Below are 25,779 nucleotides of genomic sequence, written 5' to 3'. Positions count from 1 at the left end.
GAAAGCAAGCATAGGATTGCTCTCTTGAAGTCCACACACCAAGACTGCATTCCTTACACATTTGGGAGTAAACACTACTGAACTCTGTGTGGTTTGCTCCCAAGTGTGAAAAGGAATGCAGTCTTGAGCCGAAATGCTAAGCACTCTGGAGAACACATTCCTCTGCACAGTTTACTCAGAAGCAACCCTACTGGAACTTACCTCCCAGTAGATGTGTTTAGAATTACAGACTTTCTGGAAAGTAAGATCTTCTGAAATCAGTAGGAACTCTTCCCTGGGAAATATATTGGTGAGGTGCCAGAGATTTAAGATTTTTGAAGCAAGTAGTTTTGGTTATATAATCAACATGAACTCCCATCACGAATATTTCGGCAAACACGCTTGCAGCCTCATATTATTCACAGACAAAACTATCTGGGACAACAGTGATCTACGCTAATAGCAACAAACTATTTTGTTTCCTTATTGCCTCTTAACTGCCTAGAGTTCTTTAGCAGTCTCAGTTCTGCTGCATAAGAACAACAGGAGGCAAGAGAAGAAGGCCACATGTCTGCCTGCATGCTTTTTAAGGGGGGTGGAAAAGCAAGTAATGAACAGGAACTTCTAAAGGCATTTAACTCAAACAAAAGAAACATTTGCACAAAACCTAGCAGACCACATGGTCTGGTGACACCTACAAAGATGGTAACCCTGTGAGTTTAAGAACAAGTGACACAGCTGCCCAATGAGTGATCACAGCAGGGTTCCTTACAAAAGGCCAAGTGCTTATTTATACAAGTGGAGCCCATTTTTCACACTTCTTTTAAAGGAATGCGAATGTACATATGGACAATTTACGTCTCCAGGGGAAATCCAATTAGAAAGCTTCCACTGTGCTAACTGAAACAACAAAAGATCTGTTTGTTTTAGTGGCCACTAAATTAACTGTCACAGAGATATCTTGCTATTATTTCTGTTGACCCAATATCCGTCTTAGAAAACAACCCTTTAAAATCAGTTTTAATTCCTAATTAGCATTTTTTCTATAAATTACATGCTAGGATTTCCTACCACTTATTTGTTAGATTGTTACTATTGCACCTTTAACCAGGAAAACTACCATCATATTTGATAAACTTTTGTTGAAAAGTTTATGGGATTTTTTGTTGTTGTTTAAAATCAAATCTACAAATAAAAATTGTGACAAACGTTTCTTGTCAAATAATAGCTTGGCCTTTAGATTCTTCAACTATTTGTGGCTCTGATCATATGCACAAGTTAAAGGTAAAGGTACCCCTGACCATTAGGTCCAGTCGCGGACGACTCTGGGATTGTGGTGCTCATCTCGCCCTATAGCCCAAGGGTGCCGGTGTTTGTCCGCAGACAGCTTCCGGGTCATGTAGCCAGCATGACTATGCCACTTCTGGAGAACCAGAGCAGCGCACGGAAACACCGTTTACCTTCCCGCCAGAGCGGTACCTATATATCTACTTGCACTTTGACGTGCTTTTGAACTGCTAGGTGGGCAGGAGCTGGGATCGAACAATGGGAGCTCACCCGATTGTGGGGATTCGAACCACCAACCTTCTGATTGGCAACCCCCAGGGCTCTGTGGTTTCCAACTTAAAGGTAAAGGTACCCCTGCCCGTACGGGCCAGTCTTGACAGACTCTGGGGTTGTGCGCCCATCTCACTTAAGAGGCCAGGGGCCAGCGCTGTCCGGAGACACTTCCGGGTCACGTGGCCAGCGTGACATCGCTGCTCTGGCGAGCCAGAGCCGCACACGGAAACGCCGTTTACCTTCCCGCTGGTAAGCGGTCCCTATTTATCTACTTGCACCCAGAGGTGCTTTCGAGCTGCTAGGTTGGCAGGCGCTGGGACCGAGCAGCGGGAGCGCACCCCACCGCAGGGATTCGAACCGCCGACCTTTCGATCGGCAAGTCCTAGGCGCTGAGGCTTTAACCCACAGCGCCACCTGCGTCCAGGTTTCCAACTTACCTGGGAGTAAATGCCATTAAACTCAACGGAGCTTACTTTTGAGTAGGGACTGTTCTGTAAATGTTCCAGAGAGTCAAACCCAGGTGTTATGAATACAACAGTCACTTTTTCTCAGTAAGGAAGACCTCCAGAGGAGGCAATTGAACAGAATTAGCCAGAACTAATTCAAAGACTTCCTGTTTACTTTAAAGTTCTTATCTGCACTTGCTTCTGAAGTGCAAGAGAAAATTAATAAACCAATTGAGATGTGATTGAAATGACAAGAGGTTAAGCTCAATCACACTATTCCAAAGTTTTTCACCTACTTTCTGACTTTAGAAAATTTCCAAGTCTTTGTGGAGGAATCAGTGTGGATACTAGATATTAAAATACCAGCTCAATCCTGTCCCATCTCTCATGCTTGTGTTGATGAGTTAATTTAAGAGCTAGTGGAATCAGTAACTTAGCACAAGAGACTGAAACCCACAGAACAATGAATGAATGCTTGTCAAGTTACAACTACTTTACTGTGTCAATAAATCATCACGTGAACAAAAGCACAAGAGACCACAACTTTTCTAAAACTGCTCTCAGCTTGGAGGAATGTTGCTCAGGGACCATACTGGGTCCCATGTTTGCTTAAACAAGTATCAGCCAGAGCAGTTCTCAAAAATCCACGTTTTTTTATATAGCCAACATTTGGAGAAAAAGCAAGTGGAGTTGGAATGTAGGATGCCAGAAACCCTTGTTTTAAAGAAACATATTTAATATACATTTAATTAGCAGAGAGTCAGAGTCCCTATTCATCCCCTTGCCTATTAACACAATGGCATTTCAATACATATTTGTATTGCTTTTAATTCTCTGTGGAATCCTGTATTGTTTCCAAGCCATATTTCTGCATCATTCTCCCAATAAGAGAGGCTCCCAGGGCAATGGTTTCTGCACATGAACTAAAGATGTTACCAACTGTAGATCAGCATCCTCCTTGTGTAAAAAGAAACTCTGTTTGGATGCTTCCTGGTGAACATAGCAATTTTCATTATGCATTAGGCTCATCAAACATTAAGTTATATGCACATGATATAAGAATGCAAATTTCCACATGAAAGTGCCACCCATTTCTTTGACTTTTTAATGTGTCATTATAGGATAACGGCATTGAGGAAATGGAAGGGGGAACAAAATTGCATCATTTTTCCAAGGAAAGGTACAGATCACTGTTAGAAACTGAAATATGAAAGCTAGGAGCTACATGGCACCTTAAACCTAGGTTATGGGCGCAACAACAGAATGTCTAGGTGCACTTTTTTATAACGAGAATACAAAGCTGAAAATGAGTGAACTGCAGCTAAAATGTTATGTTCATTTTTCACAGCCTTCCCCTACCCACCCCCATAATATTCTTAAGAGGGTCTCTCCTCCAGTCTTCAGAGAGTAGCTGGAAGTGGGGAGGCAACAAAAGGTCCTCCTTTCCTTCCACTCTGCAGTTTTAATCCGAAATCTTAGGCGCAATACTGCGCCCAGAGCTCAAAAACTGATCACACTGATGAAATTCACCTAGAACAATGGGAGTTTCAGACATAATAGGCCTGAGATGTTGCCCCTGCCCATTACACTCCTATATGCTGTCCATTCTAGACGGAAGAAATCCGCTTTGCCCTACAGACACACAACTAACCACATTTACACATCCCTCTGCCTCAGACCCCACCCCCCACTCAGAAGTTTCAAGTTGATTACTTGCGCCAGTCAAGACTGACATCTGGAGCTGGTACCCTTAGGCAAGGCCCCAGCATCTCAAGGCCCTGGCACCTGCCAACATGAGAGGTTTGGACCCGTCTCAAGAAGATGAGGTTCCACCCTCTTTGAAGCAATCTTTCCTCTTTACCACCTCCTCCTCCTCAAGGGAGGCACAAATCAAAGCAAGTGGGAGATGCAAGGGGCAGCCACTTTCCCCCTCTCTCTCCCCCACCCCACACATAACCTTTCCCTCTGCACAGCAGTGGGAACAGAACCCAGCCCTGCTTCCAGAGGGAGCACCTAGGCGAGGGGGGCGGCCAGTTCAATGCCACCCTTGCTGCTCCTTCACCCATCCAAGCCCTCCCCTCAGAACCACAACCTTCAAAGGAGCATTAGGCAACTTTGTGAAGACAACCAGCAAATTACTAGTTACGGCAACCATGCGCTACCTCCAGGAACAGAGGCGGCGGCAGCAACAGAAGAGAGCTATTGCTTTCCTGCCATGCTTACGGGTCTCCCAGAGGGAGCTGATTGACCACCGCAGGGAATAGGATGCTGGAATACATAGGCCTTGGCTCTGAAGTTCTTACAGTGGGTTGGAGTTGCCCCCACCAGGGCCCAACTCCACATGCTGGCCCAAGAGAAGCAGTGGTGTCTGTTTTGCTCACCTATGAGCTCCCCATGTGTAGTGCAGCAGCTTGGAGGCACTCCCTCTAGGAAGGCCTAGCAGATTCCACCCATACCTCCCTGTTGCGTGAGAGAGAGAGGGTAGGGCAGGGCCTCTGCCTTATCTCTCACCTGCTCACTTTCCAGCTGGCCTCTGGGCAATGCAACAGGCTGAGATTGAGTACAACAGTCCCAGTTCCACATCCCAGAGAGAAACAAAGCGAGGGGATTGTGTTGAGGGAGTGGGTTTCCTCCAAAGGAGAGGTGGCTCTCCATTAGGTTGGTGGGACTCCCAACTCCCATTGGCTCCAGCAGCGTGGTCTATGGTCGGGACTGAAGCACTGGTTTTCTACCTCTGCTTTGAAGCCATCTCTGTCACCTGACAGCTCACCCACTTTGGAGCCAGGAACTTCGCTTGGATGCCCTGCCATTTGGGTGGGTTCATCTCTCCCCCCCCCCCCCCGTGGCAAAGCACAGTGAGTGTGTGGAAGCCACTAACGTCTAGGAATCAGCCTGCTAAGAGGATAGGGAACACAAGGAAGCCCACTCAAAACATGCCACTGCCCCTATGACTGCCCCTATGTGTAGCTCAGGGGGTCTAGCGGGGGCAGTGACACAAGGTCCTGGGTTCAAACAACCAAGTTTTATTGGCAGATGGAGAAGACAGGAATATATGAATCGAAACGTAGAATTGGCATCTGTTCACAAGGAGGAGATGCTTCGAGATAAAACTATACAGGCCTAATAAGGTGAAAAAGCAGCACTCAAGTCTAAGTCCTGGGTTCTCCAAGAGGCCCAAAATCTTGGCGAGCCGCTGTCAGCCCGCGCAGACAACACCGAACTAGATGGGACTCTGCAAAAGGTTCGTCCCTTCCACACTCCAGCCTGTTTTAAACTTATTAAGCGGTGCAGAAATCAAATGAGAACAGGAATAAGAGCACGCGAAAGAATAAATCAAAGCCATTCGCTCCTGGGACGCGGGGAGCCCGGAGCGCCCCCTAGCGCCCCTAAGCCCGGCAGGAGCGAAGCCCGCTCGCCCGCTCTCGCTACTCACAGCTGCACGACCCAGTCCGGGAGAGGCTCGGGCACTCGGCTCAGCTTCAGGCGGCTGCAGTCCAGCAGTTCCCCCCGGCAGCGGCACGGCAGCGCCGGGCACCCTTCGGCCAGCGCCGAGGAGGGGGAGAAGGCGGCGACCAGGCAGCAGCAGCATAGGAGCAGCGGCGGCGGCAGCGCGGCGCCCATGGCCGGAGCTCCCTTGGCGCGCGTCGGCGCGGCGCGCTTTCCGACGGGGCGGCCGGGCGCGCTCGGGAAGCGCGGAGCGTGTCCCGTTTTGGGGGTGCTGGGCCGGAGGTTCCCTTTCATGGCCGCCTGCCCCCGCTAGACCCGCGGGCGAGGCTCCGCCGCTGCACAGCCAACTCCAGACGCCTCGCCAAACTTTCCGCCGCCGCCGCTGCCTCCTCGTCGCGGCAGCGCCTGCCTGGGCCCGCCCCCTGCCATGTGATGACAACAAGGCGGAGGGCGGGCGCTCGGGAAGAGATGCTCGACGGCAGAGGCAAAGCAGCCGGCCTCGCCGACGGAGCTGCGCCGCGCAGCCGAGGCCAGCAGCCCCGCTGTTGGAGGCACGGGGCGCCAAGACCTCCAGGAAGCGCTCCTGGCTTCCCTCTCTTTTCTACCCGCCTTCGAGGCTTTCTACCAAGACCCGTCTGCAGAAAAGAAACGCGCGCAATTTCAAGAAGTCCCCCAGTCCGCAAACACTTCTCTCTCTCTCTCAACACAGGAGCCAGCTAGCAATGCCCAAGCCGGTGCCAATCTGCTAGGAACTCACCACGAACGCCTCCCTTGTTCTCTTATCATGGCATTGGCACCCATCCGGCTGGAAAAAAAGAAAAGCCCTGCAACAACGGGTGCCATCAGTGCCAGATTTACTTATAAGCTAAACAAGCTACAGCTTAGGGCCCCACCCCTGTATGTACATTTCCAAAATAAAAGATAAAAAACAAATAGAATAAAACCTACATACAGCAACAGTGTTTTGTTTTGTGTAGGCTCCTATGATATAAGCAATGTGCCCCGCCTGCTAGCCTGCTCCCTAAAATATCACTGCTTAGATCCTTTCTATATCTAGGGCGCCTACATTCTGCATGGACTGGTTGCATGGCAGCATGGGCAAATGGCTTTAGATACCTATTAGGTCCATAATTCACCATATAGCATATAAAGGTAAAGGGACCCCTGACCATTAGGTCCTGTCGTGGCCAACTCGGGGGTTGTGGTGCTCATCTCGCTTTATTGGCCGAGGGAGCCAGCGTACAGCTTCCGGGTCATGTGGCCAGCATGACTAAGCCACTTCTGGCAAATCAGAGCAGCACACGGAAACGCCATTTACCTTCCCGCTGGAGCGGTACCTATTTATCTACTTGCACTTTGACGTGTTTTCGAACTGCTAGGTTGGCAGGAGCAGGGACTGAGCAATGGGAGCTCACCCCGTTGTGGGGATTCGAACTGCCGACCTTCTGATCGGCAAGTCCTAGGCTCTGTGGTTTAACCCACAGTGCCACCCGCGTTCCATATAGCATATATTCAACACAAAAAACGGTGACAATTTGTTGTTGACAAAGGACAGCTGGACCTATAAAGGGCCCCATTACCTTCAGTAGCTTAGGACCTGATCAAACTTAAATCTGGCCCTGGGTGCCATTAATAACTGGGAAGACAGAAAGTCTTAACCTGCGTTTTGTTTGCACATACGTTAAAAATGGGTGTATGTGGAGAGTGTGGTAGAGATATAAAGATAGAGATAGAGATATATTACTGTTGTAAATAAAGGGATGATGAAGAAGACAAAAGACAGGACTGTACTCACTCTTTGAAGACTTAGGGACAAAGTTTCATGGGCATCTACTGCAATTTGAGGGGGGAGGGGTTTGAAGTAATTTTTTCCAAACAAAATGATTCCTCTCACCAGCCCAATCCTGTTACACCCTTTTAGCTGTGAGCAGGCAGTGGTGCCACTATTGAACAGGGGCTCCCACTCACCGCCATTTTAATTTGCCCAAATTGCAATGCTCCAGCTCATAGATCTGTGAAACACTGTGTTTACTAGGCGTAAACCCTGCTGAACTCAATTTGTTTTACTTCTGAGTAAAATATATATTAGGATTGTGCTGTTAGGGGGACATATACACCCATTTTTGTCATGTATATGAACAGTAAACAGTCTATAGAATGCTTTCCCCAGCAAGGCCTGCCTGGCACCTACATTAACATCTTCTTGGTGCCAGTTTAGACTTTCTTTATTCCCAGGTATTGATGGCACCTGCTGGGTTTTATAAGATATTTTTCTGTTGGGTATTAGCTGGCTCCTCTGCTGAGAGATAGGTATTTGTAATGTGGGATGTTGTTCTGTTCCTGTTGCTCTGCTTGAAAATGTGTGTTACTTTTCTGTAAGTTGTCTCGAGTCAGTCTTGATATGAAGCATCTAAGCAATGATACTATGCAGCAATGAAATGAAATTATGAAATGCAATAATTATTATTTGTTTACATTATAAAGTGATGCAAAAGCATGCAATACATGTTCTCTTTATATCTTAATTGAGTGAAAATAGCATACATCAATGAAAAAAAGGCTAGCCTACTGACTGCATAATGCTCCAATTCCTGGAGTTCATAGGAAACTGCTTTAAAAAAACAAAAAACCACCATTTTTTCCCTTCTTATCTAGAGTGTTGGCAAGGGCAGTGACTCATATGCAAGTGTTAATAGAGGCATTAAGCTTTCAGCATTCACTTTCAAGAAAAAGAACAGAAACAAAGCTTGTCTGAACTTATCATGCCGACTGAAACGTTTTGCATAAGTGTAAACTATAAACGGGTGGGAAGGTTTCAGAAATAAAGAATAAGCATAAACAAACTCTGATCTTTAAGGATGCTTTTATAATAACAGGGGCTTAATAAAGCAATATATGCATTACAGATATACTATTAACAAGGCACAGAACTCTTTTAACATGCTTAAGAAAGGGTGGGAGGCAGCATTGGTAGTTATTATACACCCAAATTAGTGGCTTCAATAAAGTACAATGAAACCCTTGTGCTAATTCAGTTCATGCCCCCCTGATGGAATGACAGTACCATAATCTACAAAAAGATGCAGGGTGGGGTTCCGGTTTAGCAGCCATGAACCATCTCCATCACCAGATAATACTGTACAATAATTGTTTCATGCAAAAACTGTGTGGCCCAGAACTGGGCAAACACTGGATGTGTTTGGAACTTATAACTATTTGTGTTATGACGAAATATGGCATATTCTCATGTTAATTCGTATTGAAAGCTGTGTTTTGGTGTATGGGGGCAACATCTTCATAAGGCCTACCAAAAGGTCCACAGAGTAATGTGCAGGTTTTCAAGCGCACCAGAATTCTTCATCAGGCTAGATGTAATAAATGTAGTCGGGTAAGGGAGGAGAGAGAAAGGCTGTTCTAACCATCTGGAGTGAGTCTTTAAGATTGGGCGTGGGAGGAGGTAGCAAGGATTCAAAGGATGCTTTGCAGTTCAGGTGGCACCCAGGACTCCCAGGAAGGATAGAAGATGATGGCAGGTCCTCTCTGTAAATACAGCAGCCATATGTTAGTTCTGTGTCCATTTAGGCAAAACAGAAACATCCTTTTGTAGGTGACAAGCAAGAATAAAGAGAAACTGGACTGTAAAGGTAGCCATATTCACCCATAAGAAATTATGGCACACAACATTTTTGTCGTTCTATCAAAGGTATTGGCCTGATAATGCATTTTGGAAGTTTTCTCGTGTCTCAACACAGCTACTTTTACCTTTTTTGTAGCATGTAAACTGCAGGTGGTGGGAACAGGGGCAGAGGAAGGGGAGTGTGGTGGGGGCGGACTCACCGGGTGTCACCACTGAGGGGGGTGACAAAATGCCGGGCGGCACTCACCGCAGGAACTGCAGCGTGCCCAAGCCACGCGTCTCTCCTGGGAGTGACGCGGTGGCTTGGGTGCCCGCTGGCTCTGCGCTGCCCCAGACAGTCCACCCGCCGCCTCCTCGCCCCCAGCTGTAGGGCAGGCAGATTCCTAGGAGACCCCGCGAAGCATCCTGCCCCGGCTCACCCCACCTTGCAGGCGGCTGGCCCCGCCCCTGGGCGCAGTGCCTGCGCGCCACCCCAGGCGCCTGATCTGCTTGCTCCGCCGCTGGGTAGGAGATTAGTGGGACATGATTTAGAGAAGCAAATTGCCTGTTTGGGGGATCACAATTTCACAAACACAAATCCATGAAATCAATATAAGCAAAGGCTATTTCCTAATCGTTTCTTTCCTGGTTGTTTCACAAGAAACAAATCAAATTTAAGCTGCTTAGGTCACCCAGTGTACCATGAGGCATTGAATGTTAACTTATGTTTTGCAAAAGCTGAGTTCAAATCAGTGGAAGATCATGGGCTAGTTGATCTCTCTCAGTCTATCCAGGGTAGGGCACCTCAGATCCAGCTGCCAAATGTGGCCCTCCAGGCTTCTCTACCTGGCCCTCAGAACTTTTCCCGGAGCACCTAAATATCCTCCTTAAATGATTTTGCTTGGGTGCAATGGCCCTTGATAATGACTTCCTTGCCTGGATGCAAGTTAAGAGGGGCGTGTGTATAAACTAGCCTAGTGTACAGAGGCAATGCCCCTCCCAGCATGCGGCCCCTGAAATGTTGCCTGGAAGGGAATGTGGCCCTCAGACTGAAAAAAGGACCCCCACTCTGGACTAGCCTATCTTGCAGGATTTTGGTGATGATAAAAAATAGAACAGCCTCCATGCATATCCATTCTGAAGTCCTTGAACTAACAGGAGCGAAAACACAGAGCAAATTATGTACCAATTTGTTTGGAGAGGATTTATTTCCTTATTCTACTCTTGAGAAAATAAGTCATTTCTATTTGAGTTCAACGGGCAGCTTGAATGCTATGAGAGACAGGCATGGAATATAGCACATTCCTAGAGCAATCTACAGAGATGAAAGCTAACTACAAGCTAAGGATGAAACAGCCTGTCCCAATCATCTTCAGAAGGGACTTTTACATGCAGTAGATGGACTGACTTTAATCTAATACGATAGACTTCTTTTAAACTAGAACCCCTGTCCTAGCTCCCACCCAAAACATGACAACAGAGGCTCTTACTTGCGAGTAAGAAAGATAACTTTATTCAGATAAGTAATGGTCCAGGCTTAGGAGTCAAGAGTCCAGGAGAAGGGCAAAAAGTTCAGAACTGAATGAAAGCAATGGAGATGTCCCAACAAGTTTCCGTGCTCCTCCCACCAAACTTTTAAAAATGTGGGAATGGTGAGGATGTAGATACACATTGCATCTGGGCAGGTGACTCATGTCCCACCTATGGAAGCAGTGCCTGGATCTTGGCAACAAAGCTGAACCTTTGCCTTCTGCTGCTGTTTGCTGCACAACCCTGCCCCCACAGTGGTTGGTTGAGGCCCTCCCCAGGCCCCCATGATGCTCTGCATTCTGAAGGTGGTGGAGGGGAGGGCCAGGGTTTCTGCTCCCCCTTCCCTAGTAAAGGTAAAGGGACCCCTGACCATTAGGTCCAGTTGTGACCGTCTCTGGGGTTGCGGCGCTCATCTCGTTTTATTGGCTGAGGGAGCCAGCATACAGCTTCCAGGGTCATGTGGCCAGCATGACTAAGCCGTTTCTGGTGAACGAGAGCAGCACACGGAAACGCCGTTTACCTTCCCACTGGAGCAGTACCTATTTATCTACTTGCACTTTGATGTGCTTTCGAACTGCTAGGTTGGCAGGAGCAGGGACCGAGCAATGGGAGCTCACCCCATTTAAAGTCTTAGGCATCCATTGCTTTTTCCAGGAAAACAATATTCTCTGTTACTTTCTATTTCCTTATGTATTACTTTCTCCAAGAAGGACCCACAGCTGTTCCCATGGTGCTTCTCCATTTAAGTTCTGTACTATCCAGAACCAGATCCCGTTAGCATCAGAAGTTCAACTATATCATGTGCTTTTAGAATATTCCCAGGGCTACATGAGTATATACTCCTATGTAAGAACACCCCAAGTTCCAGATCCCACAATGGTGTCACTTAACTTGCCAGGATGTAGATGAGGCGTGGCAGGGTGGCAATGAGATCAGAGCTGTGCGGACACTGGTGGAGACAATCCACCATTCCCACAGGTGCACCAAAATAGACCTGTCACCCTTTGCCACAACCCTGACCCAAGCCAGCCCCATAAGGTGTAGCAATAGCAATGCTGGGAGGTTAGCTCCATGTCTTCCTCACCCCCCGTCCATCTTCTTCTTCTTTGGAGATCACTCATAGCCAAGTAAGATGGTCTTCCATTAACACGGTTTTAACAATGAGTCCGTAAGTGGCTGTGGAGGCCAAATAATAATAATAATAATAATAATAATAATAATAATAATAATAATAATTTATTTATATCCCGCCCTCCCCAGCCGAAGCCGGGCTCAGGGCGGCTAACAACAATAAAACAGTACAAATGTACAGCACAAACAGTACAGCACAAATTCTGGATCCACACGTCTTTCCACAGTGGGGACATTTGTTTCCGGGCGGGAGCTGATCATGGTGTGGATTTGCCAAGCGTGCCTTCCTCCTAGCATGTTTCTCCCTTGCATCCTGAGTCTGAGCATCTTCAAAGTCCACGATACCTTTGGCAAAGGCTGTTTTCCAACTGGAGCGCTTGCAGGCCAGTGTTCCCCAATTGTCAGTGTTTATTTGCCTTGAGAGAGTCTTTCAACCTCTTTTGTTGACCATTATGCTTTCCATTTTCAAGTTTGGAATAGAGTAACTGCTTTGGAAGATGATCATCAGGCACCCGCACAACATGACCAGTCCAACAAAGTTGATGTTGAAGAAGAATGTTCATGTCCTGTGAAGACAGGCGAACTAATATCAGTGTACAGTGGTACCTCGGATTAACTACTTAATTCGTTCTGGAGGTCCGTACTTAACCTGAAACTGTTCTTAACCTGAAGCACCACTTTAGCTAATGGGGCCTCCTGCTGCTGCCACGCCACCGGAGCACAATTTCTGTTCTCATCCTGAAGCAAAGTTCTTAACCTGAAGCACTATTTCTGGGTTAGTGTAGTATGTAACCTGAAGCGTATGTAACCCGAGGTAGTAGTAATAATAATAATAATAATAATAATAATAATAATAAATTTTATTTATATCCCGCCCTCCCCAGCCGAAGCCGGGCTCAGGGCGGCTAACAACAATAAAACAGTACAAAAGTACAACACAACACTCTAAAATCATTCATTATAAAATTAATTCAATTCTGTACTGGAAGAAGCAGAGATCACCCCCCACACACACACACACACATAGGATGCTACTGGCTCGTACTAATTGGTTCACTATAAACTGGATAGCAACTCACAGGTCAATTGTTGTCTACCACCAATAGATACTCTCTATGCAATCTCCCTCCATTTCCCAGAAAACGTGCCATTGTCTTCACAAAGCCTGAGGTGCTCAGACACAGAAAGTTGTAAACTCTATGGGACCTTGCTATCTCAGTTAGATGAAGAGTGGCACCACGATCTGAGGAAGTGCCTTTCACAATTTATTTACCCTTGCATCTACAGTCTCCTGAAAGAGATAGCGATAGCAATAGACACTTGAAACAAAACGAGACTGATGCACTGAGCCAACTTCAACAGCAGTTTTTTTCTACAACATATGTGGTATAAAATCATTTGTCAGAACCATTGCTGTTGTTAATTTTTTCCCCATCTATAGTTCGAGAAATCTTGCCTTAGATACTGGAATATCTATGAAACTATCCTTTTACTCATATATACTCATATATTCTCTAGCCAGAGCAAGGGATACTTTGCTCCTCCTGTTATTCCTGTCCCCTCTTTCCTTACCCTTCCCAACATCTTTTTTCATATAATCAAAATAATGCTTTTGCCCCTGCCAGGCATAAAAATATCAATTGATAATCCTTTTTATTTTATAATAACACTAAAACCTGATGACCGTTTACCACAGTTCCTGTGATTACTCATTGCAATTTCACATGCCTTTGAGGAAAAACAAGAAAACGTATTTAAATAATTTCCCAGTAATTGCAGTTCCTTTTCGGAGTGTGTCATAGGTCCACAGTGAATGCCCTGAAATGCATGTAGAATTCTCCTTTGTGGTAGTAATTATACTTGACTTTATGTGATCCAAGACCCAACCGTGAAAACCAAATTATGCATAATTTGAGCTGGGCTGATTACAGCTAGCAAAACCATATGAACTCTCTCTGAAAGCTTTGCCTAGGGCACCAAATATTCAGCCATTTGTAGCGTTCGCCCAAATGTGGAGTGTTTGTCTCCATTACAAATAAACTCAAGTATCCTTCTGGCAATTCACATTTCATAATGATTGCTAATGTCTTCAAGATATGTCCTGCATATGGTAAATGGCAAGTTAAATGCTTGTGAGTGTGCTGCAGAGGGAGGGGCAGTCGATTAAACATTCATCATTTAAGATTATGTAACCATATATATTTTTTAATATAGGTCACAGTCCTAAAACCAGGCCCTTTCAACAAGATGCACTGAATTTGTGTGTGTTTACTTTCTGATCCTATAAATATTTCTTGGACGCAAGACCCATTAAAATTGGCAGGTTTATGAAAAACAGCAAGATGCCATGTTTTTCAAGACACATAATTTAAATGAAATAAACTTTATAATGCTCCGTGGCAAGAAGACACAAATAAGCCCCCATTAATTACAAATACTGTATTATAATTATATCATGTCCTAGCTCTGGTTTTTGTGATAGGAAGGTTGATGTCTGGGTCCCTAAATTTTACTCCTAAATTTTCGGAATGACCTCTCTCATAACCCAAAGTAGAATTATACTTTGCAAGCAAGGTAGGACCTTAAAGTGGTACCTTGGTTCTCAAACTTAATCCGTTCCATAAGTCTGTTCCAAAACCAAAGCATTCCAAAACCAAGACGCACTTTGCCATAGAAAGTAATGCAAAACAGACTAATCCATTCCAGACTTTTAAAAACAACCCCTAAAACAGCAATTTGACATGAATTTTACTATCTAACGAGACCATTGATCCATAAAAATGAAAGCAATAATCAATGTACTGTACTATAAAATAAATAAGACCGTATTGTAAATGATAAAAATTAATTTTTTTTTCTTACCTGCACTGATGATAGTTATTGTTAGGATGGGGGGCTTTTATCCCTTTCTGCAGTAACACAGTCAATCAATCAGTAGCTGAACTGGGTTCCACACAGTCACAAAAACAAATTAACCAAAAAAGCCTCAAAAACAAAAATGCTAAATAAATAGCAAAAAGAAAAGCGTGATCCTTAATCCGTTCCGGAAGTCCGTTTGACTTCCGAATTGTTCAAAACCAAGGCGCACCTTCTGATTAGTGCAGGTGCCCCGGAAAGAATAGCTGACAACTGCATCATATGTTCGGCTTCTGAAAAAAGTTCGAAAACCGGAGCACTTACCTCCGGATTTTCAGCGTTTGAGAACCAAGGCGTTTGAGTACTAAGGCGTTTGAGAACCAAGGTACCACTGTACTGTGCCTTCCTGTATCAACATCAAGAGGTGGAGAGGAGGGATAGACTGGTCCATTGACTTTCATGAAGCAGTACAAGACATTACTAAAATCTATTTTGGAAAAGAATATGAATTCCAATTGATCTGGCATATAGAACAGAAGCAGAGTGAAGAACTGTAGATAAAAGGTAATGGGTCACAGGCGGGGGGAACAGAGCTTCAGAGAGGTACAGTAGTAATTAGTACAATAAAAGATTATTTGCTTTAATTGTTTTGTTCATTATAAAAAAGGATAAGCCACAAATTGCATATCTAGTAATGGAACATTTTATAAAGGTGAAACAGCAGCTTTAGTAATACTAATACAGGAAATAATAAGGGGCATGCATCCTGTCCTGGAAAATTAATTAATATTATTACTATTAAATTAATTACCCTACACTTCAGTAGCAGGTCCTAGGATGGGTTACAACAATTTAATTTTCAGAAGTCAAAACAGATTACAGTTGTAGGGATAAGGCTGGTTCTGAAAAAACACAGGCTAGGCTATGTATCTGCTTCACATACTGTATTTTTCGCTCTATAACACGCACCAGACCATAACACGCACGTAGTTTTTAGAGGAGGAAAACAAGAAAAAAATATTCCAAACGAGATAGTGGATATATGATTTTTGTGGTTCATGCTGTGGCCACAGACATGTGATCTGACAGTGAGTTTGGAGTAGCCCAATGCAAAAATCCTGAGGATCCATGTGGATCCATGCTTTGTAACCATGGAGGAGGGAAGGAAGGGGAACCATGGATCCTCTGCTCACGACTGCAGCAGATCCCCCCTGCCACCCGCAGGCATTCGCTCCATAACACGCACAGACATTTCCCCTTCCTTTTTGGTAGGAAAAATGTGAGTGTTATGGTGCAAAAAATACAGTACATGTTGCTTTGACCTACGGTCAGCAGATTGCAATGGCAACAGTAATCCTCTGGTTTTGATAGTTGTTTGAACAATAACTTCAACCAGTGCTTTCCCCACCATCATAGCACCATGACAGACAAGCTACACAGGCCAAAATACTGTAAGCATGTTATTGCAGTTACTAGAAGACAGGAAAGTTTCCCTCATGTTCTTCTTTGTTCTTACACGTCAACTGAGCATATTTGTACTGCCATGGCTTCCTTCAAGTAACCTTGATAGTTTTGTCAGGGTATTCTGATCTCTGTGTTATGGTTTGCGAACACAGGTAGGTCAGACTGAGAGGTAGTGAAATGTCTACTATTATCCCTGGCTTTTCAGTCCAACGCTTCACCAGGCCCTTTGCAGAGAAGCCCCAGAGACAGATCAGGAGGGGGAAAGGCCTGCAAGGTTTTGAGGATGTCAGCACTGAAGGTTAAAAAAAAAAAGTGTATTAAATGATCCAGCAAGATAGGCAATAATTTGCAAGTGTTCCATGGAGGGGGGAGTGGTGGCTGAGTTTGAGAACTGCTGTCCAGAGGTAGAGTGTGGCCCTTAAAAAAATTCAACCTAGAGAATCTTTTCTCATTCTGTGGTGCTGTTGTGAAATATAACATGAGCGTATAATTTCTTACATATTAGCTTAAATGCTCACTTTAAATCCAATCTCAGAGCAAAGAGTGAAGCAGGAATAGGGTGCTGCTACTGAGAGTTGACTGGGAAGCAGAAAGCCCTTACACCAGGGGTGGCTAAACTGCAGCCTCCCAGATGTGGTTGCAACTCCCATCAGCCTCAGCTGGTGTGCCCTATGGTAGGGGATGACAGGCGTTGTCATTCAATGACATCAGGAGGTCCACAGCTTAGCCAACCTTGCTGCAAGAAGCAAAGATCACCCCTGTTGAAGCAACGATTCTTCAACATCAACTTCGTTGGACTGGTCATGTTGTTCAGATGCCTGATCATCATCCGCCAAAGAAACTACTCTATTCCGAACTTGAAAATGGGAAGCATAATGTCGGTGGTCAACAAAAGAGGTTTAAAGGCTCTCTCAAGGCAAATAAACACTGACAATTGGGGAACACTGGCCTGCAAGCACTCCAATTGGAGAACAGCCTTTACCAAAGGTGTTGTGGACATTGAAGACGCTCAAACTCAGGACTAAAGGGAGAAACGTGCTAAGAGGAAGGCACGCTTGGCAAACACTCACCATGGTCAACTCCTGCCCGGAAACCTATGTCCCCATTGTGGAAGGACGTGTGGATCCAGAATTGGCTTCCACAGTCACTTACGGACTCAATGTTAAGACCGTCTTTATGGAAGACAATCTTACTCGGCTACGAGGGATCAGCAAAGAAGGAAAGACACCCTTCCTGTGGAGGGTGGCATTGGAGCACCTGCCTGGCTTTGAGCTTCTCTACACCTTGTGTCCACTATCACCTTGTATCTCCAGCCTATGAGAGCGTGAGGGCTCCCATCTCCTTTGGTCACCACTCAGAGGCAGAGAGGTACCTCAACACTTCTAGATACTTCCATCTTTCAGTAGCTAGTCATTAACCACACACTTCTCCATTTCTATTAACTTGGAGAGGCTCACACAAGCATAGTTCCCAGTTAAAAGCTGATTAATCAGCATATTACAGGGGGATAATATTTCTTTTAAAGTGTCCCTTTGTAATTACTGTCTCATGCTGTCTTCTGGCAACGTTTGCGTCTGTTTACTCCTGCAGTTTGACACATTGGAAAGAGCTTTGCGGAGCGAGGGCATTTGGCGCTCTTTTGGCCTCTGCATATTTTCATGAAAGTAGCAATAAAGGATGTGTTATGACTAGATAAATGAGAAATTGGTTAACGAGTTTCAAATTGCTTATTGCCTCAGGAAAGCTTTAAATAAACCTTCCTTAGATGTTACTTCATTTGTTAGGATTCCAAAATCAAGTTTAATACAAACAGTGGAGTGGAGCGAAGAAAGTACAGCCGAAAAATATTTCCTTTGAAGCTTAAAGAACATATGAAAGCACATATTAAGACAAATATTTTTCTTTGATTTGCGCATTCTTTCATTTTTAAGATGGGGGAAACAATCCTATGAAATAAGAACAAGGCCAGATAGCAAAATGTGAACCCCCTGTTTCCCTATATGTTCTTAGTTTTCAGTTTTCTAAACAAGTAAAATGTACAGTTTACTTATCTCTGTCTTTACTCAGGAGTAAAACCCCATTGTGCTCAAAAGGCTCTCCACCTATAGGATATATACTATAATCACATGAAAGAGGGGAGTACAAAATATGGTCTGAAGCTCAACATCAGAAAAACTAAGATCATGGCCACTGGTCCCATCACCTCCTGGCAAATAGAAGGGGAAGAAATGGCGGCAGTGAAAGATTTTACTTTCTTGGGCTCCATGATCACTGCAGATGGTGACAGCAGTCACCAAATTAAAAGACGCCTGCTTCTTGGGAGAAAACCAATGACAAACCTAGACAGCATCTTAAAAAGCAGAGACATCACCTTGCCAACAAAAATCCATATAGTTAAAGCTATGGTTTTCCCAGTAGTGATGTATGGAAGTGAGAGCTGGACCATAAAGAAGGCCGAAGAATTGATGCTTTTGAATTATGGTGCTGGAGGAGACCCTTGAGAGTCCCATGGAATGCAAGAAGATCAAACCTATCCATTCTTCAGGAAATCAGCCCTGAGCACTCACTGGAAGGACAGATCCTGAAGCTGAGGCTCCAATATTTTGGCCACCTCATGAGAAGAGAAGACTCCCTGGAAAAGACCCTAATGTTGGGAAAGATTGAGGGCACAAAGAGAAGGGGACGACAGAGGACAAGATGGCTGGACAATGTTCTCAAAACTACCAACATGAATTTGATGAAACTGTAGGAGACAGTGGAAGACAGGAGTGCCTGGCGTGTTCTGGTCCATGGGGTCATGAAGAGTCGGACATGACTAAATGACTAAACAACTACAAACTATAGTCACATGGACTCTTGCTGTAGCATGACGGGAAGGAAAAGAGATTCCAATTGCATGAGGGAAAATTCCAGGATTTTATAGGTCGTGTGAGGCAATGCCAGGGGACTCCCTTAACCTCCAATGAACTGCCTTCAGCTTTGTCAAGTCAGACACCAATCCAGTTATGTGGTTGTCTGGGAGGGGATAGTGGGCTTCTTGCCAGATTTGTAGTCCCAGCCAATGACCAACCATGCTGCCTTCTGTAGCCAGCCATGCCCAGAGACTATGCCATATCTACATTGCTAGGTTTGCAGTCAGTCTTAAAGAAACACAATCCCTGAACCCCCTCCAGGGAACACTTGCAAATATGTGGATCATTTAATATACTTTTTTTTAACTTTCAGTGCTGACACTCAGCAACCCCCTCTGTAGGGACAACCAAGCAATCAGGTACCAGATTCAGGGCCAAAGTTTACCATGATAAGCCAAACCAGGTAATAAATGCAAGACCTTACAAAACTAAGCAGAACTCTTTAACCTAAAAATTGCAGAAGAGAGATACAAAGATGCCTTTGGGAATCGAAGTACAGGCCAAAAATAGCAAGAGGTAGTTTGCCCCACCCTAATACCGAGCACAGACCCCACCAGCAAACTGCATCCAGGCGTTGTGGTTGTTGCAACATTCAAATGGGGGTTATTAGACCCAGGTCAAAGACCAATTTTTATACAGAAAGCCCTTGATACAGGAGGGTAGATTTTCCTTTAGCCAATCTGGGTTTAGGGCCTGTCTCCCAGCTCTAGTGAGTGTTCTTGCTGGAAGATCATGCAGCTACTAAGTGGATGTCTGCACTGTCTCTGCGATCTTGACACAATATTGCATCAAACACCCCACACGTTGGTAAGTTGGACTAATTAAATGGAACTTTTAATTAAACAGAAGACCATAGCCAGAACCAGTGGCGTAGCGTGGAGGGTGCAGGGGGGGCCGGCTGCACCGGGCGCAACATCTGGGGGTTAGGGTTAGGGGACACAAATTACTTGCCTTGCCCCGGGTGCTGACAACCCACGCTACGCCACTGGCCAGAACCCTAAGTAAAATGAACCATAGAAATTGGAAATTCTTTACAAAAGTAATGTGGTTTATTTACATTTTTTGCTTTTTTTTTTTTTTTTTTTACTTGTGTTGAAATAAGTTACTCAACAAAATCAAAAATGTCTCCCACCTCTTGCATGGTAAAGGAGCACTACAGAAAACTTGGTTAAATTTAGGGCCCACTGTGGGGTAATTTGAACTTGTCTAATAATAAAGCAGCAATTTCCATGGAAGGGACTGAATCTGTGGAAATACTTTAAGGATTTAAGCTGTCCAAAATGTCTGGTATTTTGAAATGTCTGCTAATCATTTTGCTTTTCATAGTCCTACTGTCACCTTCTTTCATGAAAATGCTTTTTTATAGCATTTTTCTCCTGCAGCTTTTTATATCAATTTTGCTCTCAGTGTGGAATAAAAGTGAATGTCAGAATGCCATGCACTTTGGAAATTTCTTTCTTTCTATCTGAAGCACACCTTTCAGCAATGTACGATATTTTCCGAAGACCAAAATTGCCCATGAATCAGCTAAACATGCAGCTACTTGAAGAAAACTTCCTTTCCAATATATTCGGTAAACATATTGCAAGATTGTACAGGGTTTGTTCTAAGATGTTTGGCAGTAGAGGGGATGTGTTGAAAATATTAGTTCAGAAAAAAATAACCTCACAAACTTCTCCATTTCCCCTCAGGAGAAAATCTGATGCAAAAGTGATCCCATGCAGAAATGGCATTCTATTCATTATTTTAACCTGTTGTTAGGAGGGTGAAGAAAACCTGAAGAACAGCTACAGGCCGGTGCGATAGTGACTTTCTAGAATTGTAAAAAGGCCTTAAGTTCTTAGTGGAGGCCTTTTGCAACCATTGTGGCTTCTTGGGTGCAAGACCTGGACCCATCTGCGCTACAGAGTTAAAGCAGTATCATCCCACTTTAAACATTTGCGGGTTCCCCCAAAGCATCATGGGAACTGTAGTTTGTTAAGGGTGCTGAGCGTTCTTAGGAGACGCTATTCTCCTTGCAGAGTACAATTCTTAGGGTGATTTAATCATCAATCCCTCTTCCCCAGGAACTCCAGGAATTGTCACTTTGTGAGGGGAATAGTGGGTGTCCTAACAACTCTTAGCACCCTTAACAAACTACAATTTCCAGGGTGCTTTGGAGGAAGCCATGATTGTTTAAATCTATATGATGCGGCTTTAAATGTATAGTCCAGATGGGGCCTTAAGATCTGAGATAGTGGCAAGACCTGACATTTACTTTGCAAAGACTTCAAGACTGAGTATTTGTTATTTATTGTTATTCATGACATTAATATCCTGTCTTTCCTCCAAGGAGACGAAGGCTGTGTATGTGGACCCCTTTGCCAGTTCCCAAACACAACACAACAAGTATGGCTGCTGCTGGGATGCTGTCTCCAAAATGCCTTGCTGCTCAAAGGAATGACCCCCTCTTGGTCCTTTCTCAGAGAGAGCTGAGGCAAAATATTATTGTTATTGATTAAATTTCTATACAGCCCTTCATCCAAAGATCAATATACAGTGATACCTTGGGTTAAGAACTTAATTTATTCCGGAGGTCCGTTCTTAACCTGAAACTGTTCTTAACCTGAGCTACCACTTTAGCTAATGAGGCCTCCCGCTGCCACCATGCGGTCGCCGCACGATTTCTGTTCTCATCCTGAAGCAAAGTTCTTAACCCGAGGTACTATTTCTGGGTTAGTGGAGTCTGTAACCTGAAGCGTCTGTGACCTGAAGCACCTGTAACCTGAGGTACCACTGTAAAAACAAAAAAACCCACCAAAATAAACAGAAATAAAACCCTCACCACAGTTTTAAAGGCCATAGATTAATTAGCCAAAGGCTTTGGAGAAGAGGAATGTTTTCACCTGGCGCCTAAATAGAGGAGGAAGAGAGCTCCTTGGGTGTTTCCACCATACCAGCAGAACCAAAACTAAGCCGGCTCTGATAAAAGGTGGAGAGGGAGCTGTAGCAAAGATGAAGGAAGCCATGGGGCAGGTGGAAGGAGGAGGCAATGGGGGGGGGGGGGAGAGAGAGAGATAGTGGTGGCACTGACAATGCACACAAGTGAGGATGGAACCCACTGCTTACAACCCATATATATTACAACCCATATATAACATATATTTTTATGGATTGAGGAAATGTGATATGACTTATAGTCTGACAAACCATCAGCTTAAAATTTCTTTGTGCAGCAGTGCAGATCCCTGAGCCAAATCACAAACTGCTTTTCAGTTTCAAAAAAAGTTGTTTGCATGAAGCATGGGCAGCTGCTGTTCGAGAAAGACACCCTCAGAGCTTCCTTGCTGCATGGAACTAGATGTTTTGGATCCCAGCCTAAATCTTTTAACTTCGACAGTATGGCGATGGGCAGCCATTGAGAGACTTGCCATCCACCCGAGCTGTTTTTAAATACTTGCCAATTTAAATGTTAAGCATTTTGCTTTCTCTCTCTGAAGCAGTGGAAGACATCCAGATGATATCCAGACGATTAAATGTCTTTATCCTGTTAAAATCAGTCTGAAGCTCAGCTATAATTTTCTAGATATCCTTTCAGCTTTTCCTGTTTATAAGCCTTTTATGTCCATTCTGGGGAAATGCAGAACACCTGGGATTGTTCATTATTAAAATACTTAATAAAATACATTTCTAAAGTTCAGCAGCATTAATCTTCCAAATGACTAAATTCAATAATTTCCTTGACAGGGCAATCAGCTACTTTGTTCCCAGCGGGTGAGTGTTAATGATTAAAATAAAGACATTTGCAATAATATATAGTTTGTCAAATAAATTACCCCAGATAATTTCATGTAAAGACAAGGTATTCAGCCCAGCAATGACCAGCTGCATGCAAGAAGAAACCTTCCTCTTAGGGTGAAAATAGAAAGGATGACAAACATGGCATTGGCTTCAAAACCAACAAACCTGTGTCAGGTTTGATGAACTTAGTACAGTGATATGCTTTACTTGCAGAGGGTTCCAGGTTCAGTCCCTACAAAGAGTAGGGAAAGCCTTCTTTGAAATATTGGAGAGTGTAGACCAGGCATAGCCAAACTTGGCCCTTCAGCAGTTTTGGGACTACAACTCCCATCATCCCTGACCACTGGTCCTGTTAGCTAGGGAACGTGATGTTCTTCAGATGTTCTTAGATTCCAGCTCCCATCAGTTCCAGCCAATATGGCAAATGATCAGAAATGGTGGGAGCTATCATCATCATCACCATTTATTAAATCTCTATACCGCCCTTCCACCAAAGATCACAGAATGGTTTACAATAAAAACACACACAAAAACACATAACATTATAATAACAAACAAAATCAATACCACCACCCCAAGTTTAAAAGGCCATCGATTGTTTAATTAGCCAAAGGCTTAGGAAAAGAGAGATGTTTTTGCCCGGCACCTAAAGATCTCCAACAAAGGCGCCAGGTGAGCATCTTTGGGTAGAGCATCCCACAAGTGGGGAGCCACCGAAGAAAAGGTCCCTTCTTGTGTTGCCGCCCTCCGGACCTCTCGCAGAGAAATGAGTGTAAACAATTATGTGTTTCAGCTTGTAATTTTTTTAAAAAAACCCATACCCTAATAAATATGAAACAGTGTCCAACTATACCATCCCATCAGTATCCAACTATATCATCCCATCCAACTATATCATCAGCACAAGGATTGTTATTAGAAGGACACAACTTCCCCCTTCCCCTACTCGCCCTTAATCTGTTCAGGGCTCCCTACCCTCCGCAACACTCCAGAGCAGATTTGGGGAGCACATGAGGTCTGCATGGAGAGAGGAGAGTGGAAGTGTGGATCCTTGCATTGATGTAACCACCCGGAAGCACAAACACCATTCCAGATTTATTAGAAGCCAGTTGGGAAATCACGAGCATCCAAACATTATTGCTTATATTCATTCATTCATTCATTTCCAGCTTGTCAGTTCACCATAGCTGGAGAATCAGACACTTTCCCTTCTGTATTGCACACCAAAAAGTTTGGAGCCCTTAACAGATGCTTGAAGCATTTTTTTTTTTTTAAAAAAAAACGGCCTTTAATCTTTCTTATTTCCAATGTAGTGAATTGAGTTTTAAACCAAACTTTAAAACCATCCATTTTACGTAGGGGAAATTATGTTTGCCATTAACATAAATAATAACATGCATTTAGGAACGCTTAACTTTTAATGATGGTTAATTTGCTCTATCCTTTATTCTGACACATTTCAGTGTCTCTATCATTGTTATTGATAGCGCCATTGTTCTGAGACATTCAGCAGTCAATCAAGGCAGGAAACAAAGACTTGAATATGTTTTTTTTAAAAAAATGAAACATTCTTCTCATTAACTGAGAGACTTTCACACATGAAAATGCATTGGATGAAGCTCACTGGTTCATTTCAGACCTGGGAGAGCAAAGGTGATAACTAGATTGCAGTCAGAAATGAGAGTTGGGTTTCACAATGAGCTTCGACTAATTTGTAAACAAACACAAACACAAATCTTTTGGCAGCCTGCCGGAGGATGGGGGGGAAACTGTTCCCCAGCCAACCAACTCATGAGAAATATAGCTTAGCTGATCTTGAGATAAAAAGATTTTTCCAAATATATTCAGCACTGATTGCCACCTCTCTCTTGGAACAGAACCAGGCAGTGATCCTTGAGGAACTTGCAACATGGTAGCTCAAGACTGTCTAATGTTTATGAGTGTAGCGGTTCTCCAAAGACCTTCCTAAAGGAGCTTAGCAAGGGAAAGCTGTCTTTGCTCTAAGCGTCAATCCAAAGACGACCTGCAAGTCACTTCTCCTATGCAGCACAATCTGTGGCCTGGTGAAACTGGAGCCGTTCGATTTATTATACCAATGTAGTCAATAAAGTTGTTGTTTAGTCGTTTAGTCGTGTCCGACTCTTCGTGACCCCATGGACCAAAGCACGCCAGGCACTCCTGTCTTCCACTGCCTTCTGCAGTTTGGTCAAACTCATGCTGGTAGCTTTGAGAACACTATCCAGCCATCTCGTCCTCTGTCGTCCCCTTCTCCTTGTGCCCTCCATCTTTCCCAACATCAGGGTCTTTTCCAGGGAGTCTTCTCTTCTCATGAGGTGGCCAAAGTATTGGAGTCTCAGCTTCAGGATCTGTCCTTCCAGTGAGCACTCAGGGCTGATTTCCTTCAGAATGGAGAGGTTTGATCTTCTAGTCAATACAGTAGTCGATAATAATTCCTATTTTATTGTTGGCTCATATTTCTTCATTGGTTTGGTAAACTCACTGTCTGTTCATGTATCTGCCACTCTGTGAAACTGGGAAGCAAATTTATTGACTTCTTATTCATTTAGAGCTATATTTAGAACTATGTCGGAGCTATCTATGCACATCTGAAAGAACAAGTTGGACAACTCCCTTCCCCAAGAAGCATACCATCTGAAATAGATACAATGGAAGAAACATAAGCAGGGATATGCAGAGGAGGAATATGTGATTATTGTATCATTTCAGCCTGCTTGTGCTACTAATGCTATAACACCAATGAGCAGCAGCATCTCTCTCCCTCCCTCTCTCTCTCTCTCTGTGTGTGTGTGTGTGTTGGGGGGGGGGGATGGAGGCATGGCAGTGCCAGCCTGCGACAAAGTTGAGGAACCTCTGGTTTGTATCATGGCAAAGGCAGCACCATCACTGGGAGCTGGGCTTTTTTTCAGGGGAAAATCACAGGAACTCAGTTCCGGCCCCTCTCAGGTGGGCACCATTGCCATTCTAAGAGAATGAGGGAGGTATTCATGGTGAGTTCTGGCACCTCTTTTTCTAGAAAAATAGCACTTACTGGAAGGTT

The 25,779-nt window shown here is 44.3% G+C and overlaps 1 protein-coding gene and 1 long non-coding RNA gene across 2 annotated transcripts in view; both read right to left on the bottom strand.

Moving 5' to 3' along the window:
* The window catches only part of LRIG3 (leucine rich repeats and immunoglobulin like domains 3), a 54,309-nt gene extending 48,508 nt beyond the window's left edge, over positions 1-5,801 (bottom strand). Inside the window, exon 1 of the mRNA XM_079994112.1 lies at positions 5,419-5,801. Within this exon, the coding sequence (XP_079850238.1) occupies positions 5,419-5,726 (308 nt within the window). The 5' untranslated portion in view covers positions 5,727-5,801. The remainder of the gene's footprint in view (positions 1-5,418) is intronic.
* The window catches only part of LOC307226047, a 348,766-nt gene that overhangs the window by 75,168 nt on the left and 247,819 nt on the right, over positions 1-25,779 (bottom strand). The window lies entirely within an intron of this gene.

Source organism: Podarcis cretensis (genome assembly GCF_951804945.1).
Source record: "Podarcis cretensis genome assembly, chromosome: 10".
Classification (NCBI taxonomy): domain Eukaryota; kingdom Metazoa; phylum Chordata; class Lepidosauria; order Squamata; family Lacertidae; genus Podarcis; species Podarcis cretensis.
This window is presented reverse-complemented; position numbering and strand designations above follow the sequence as displayed.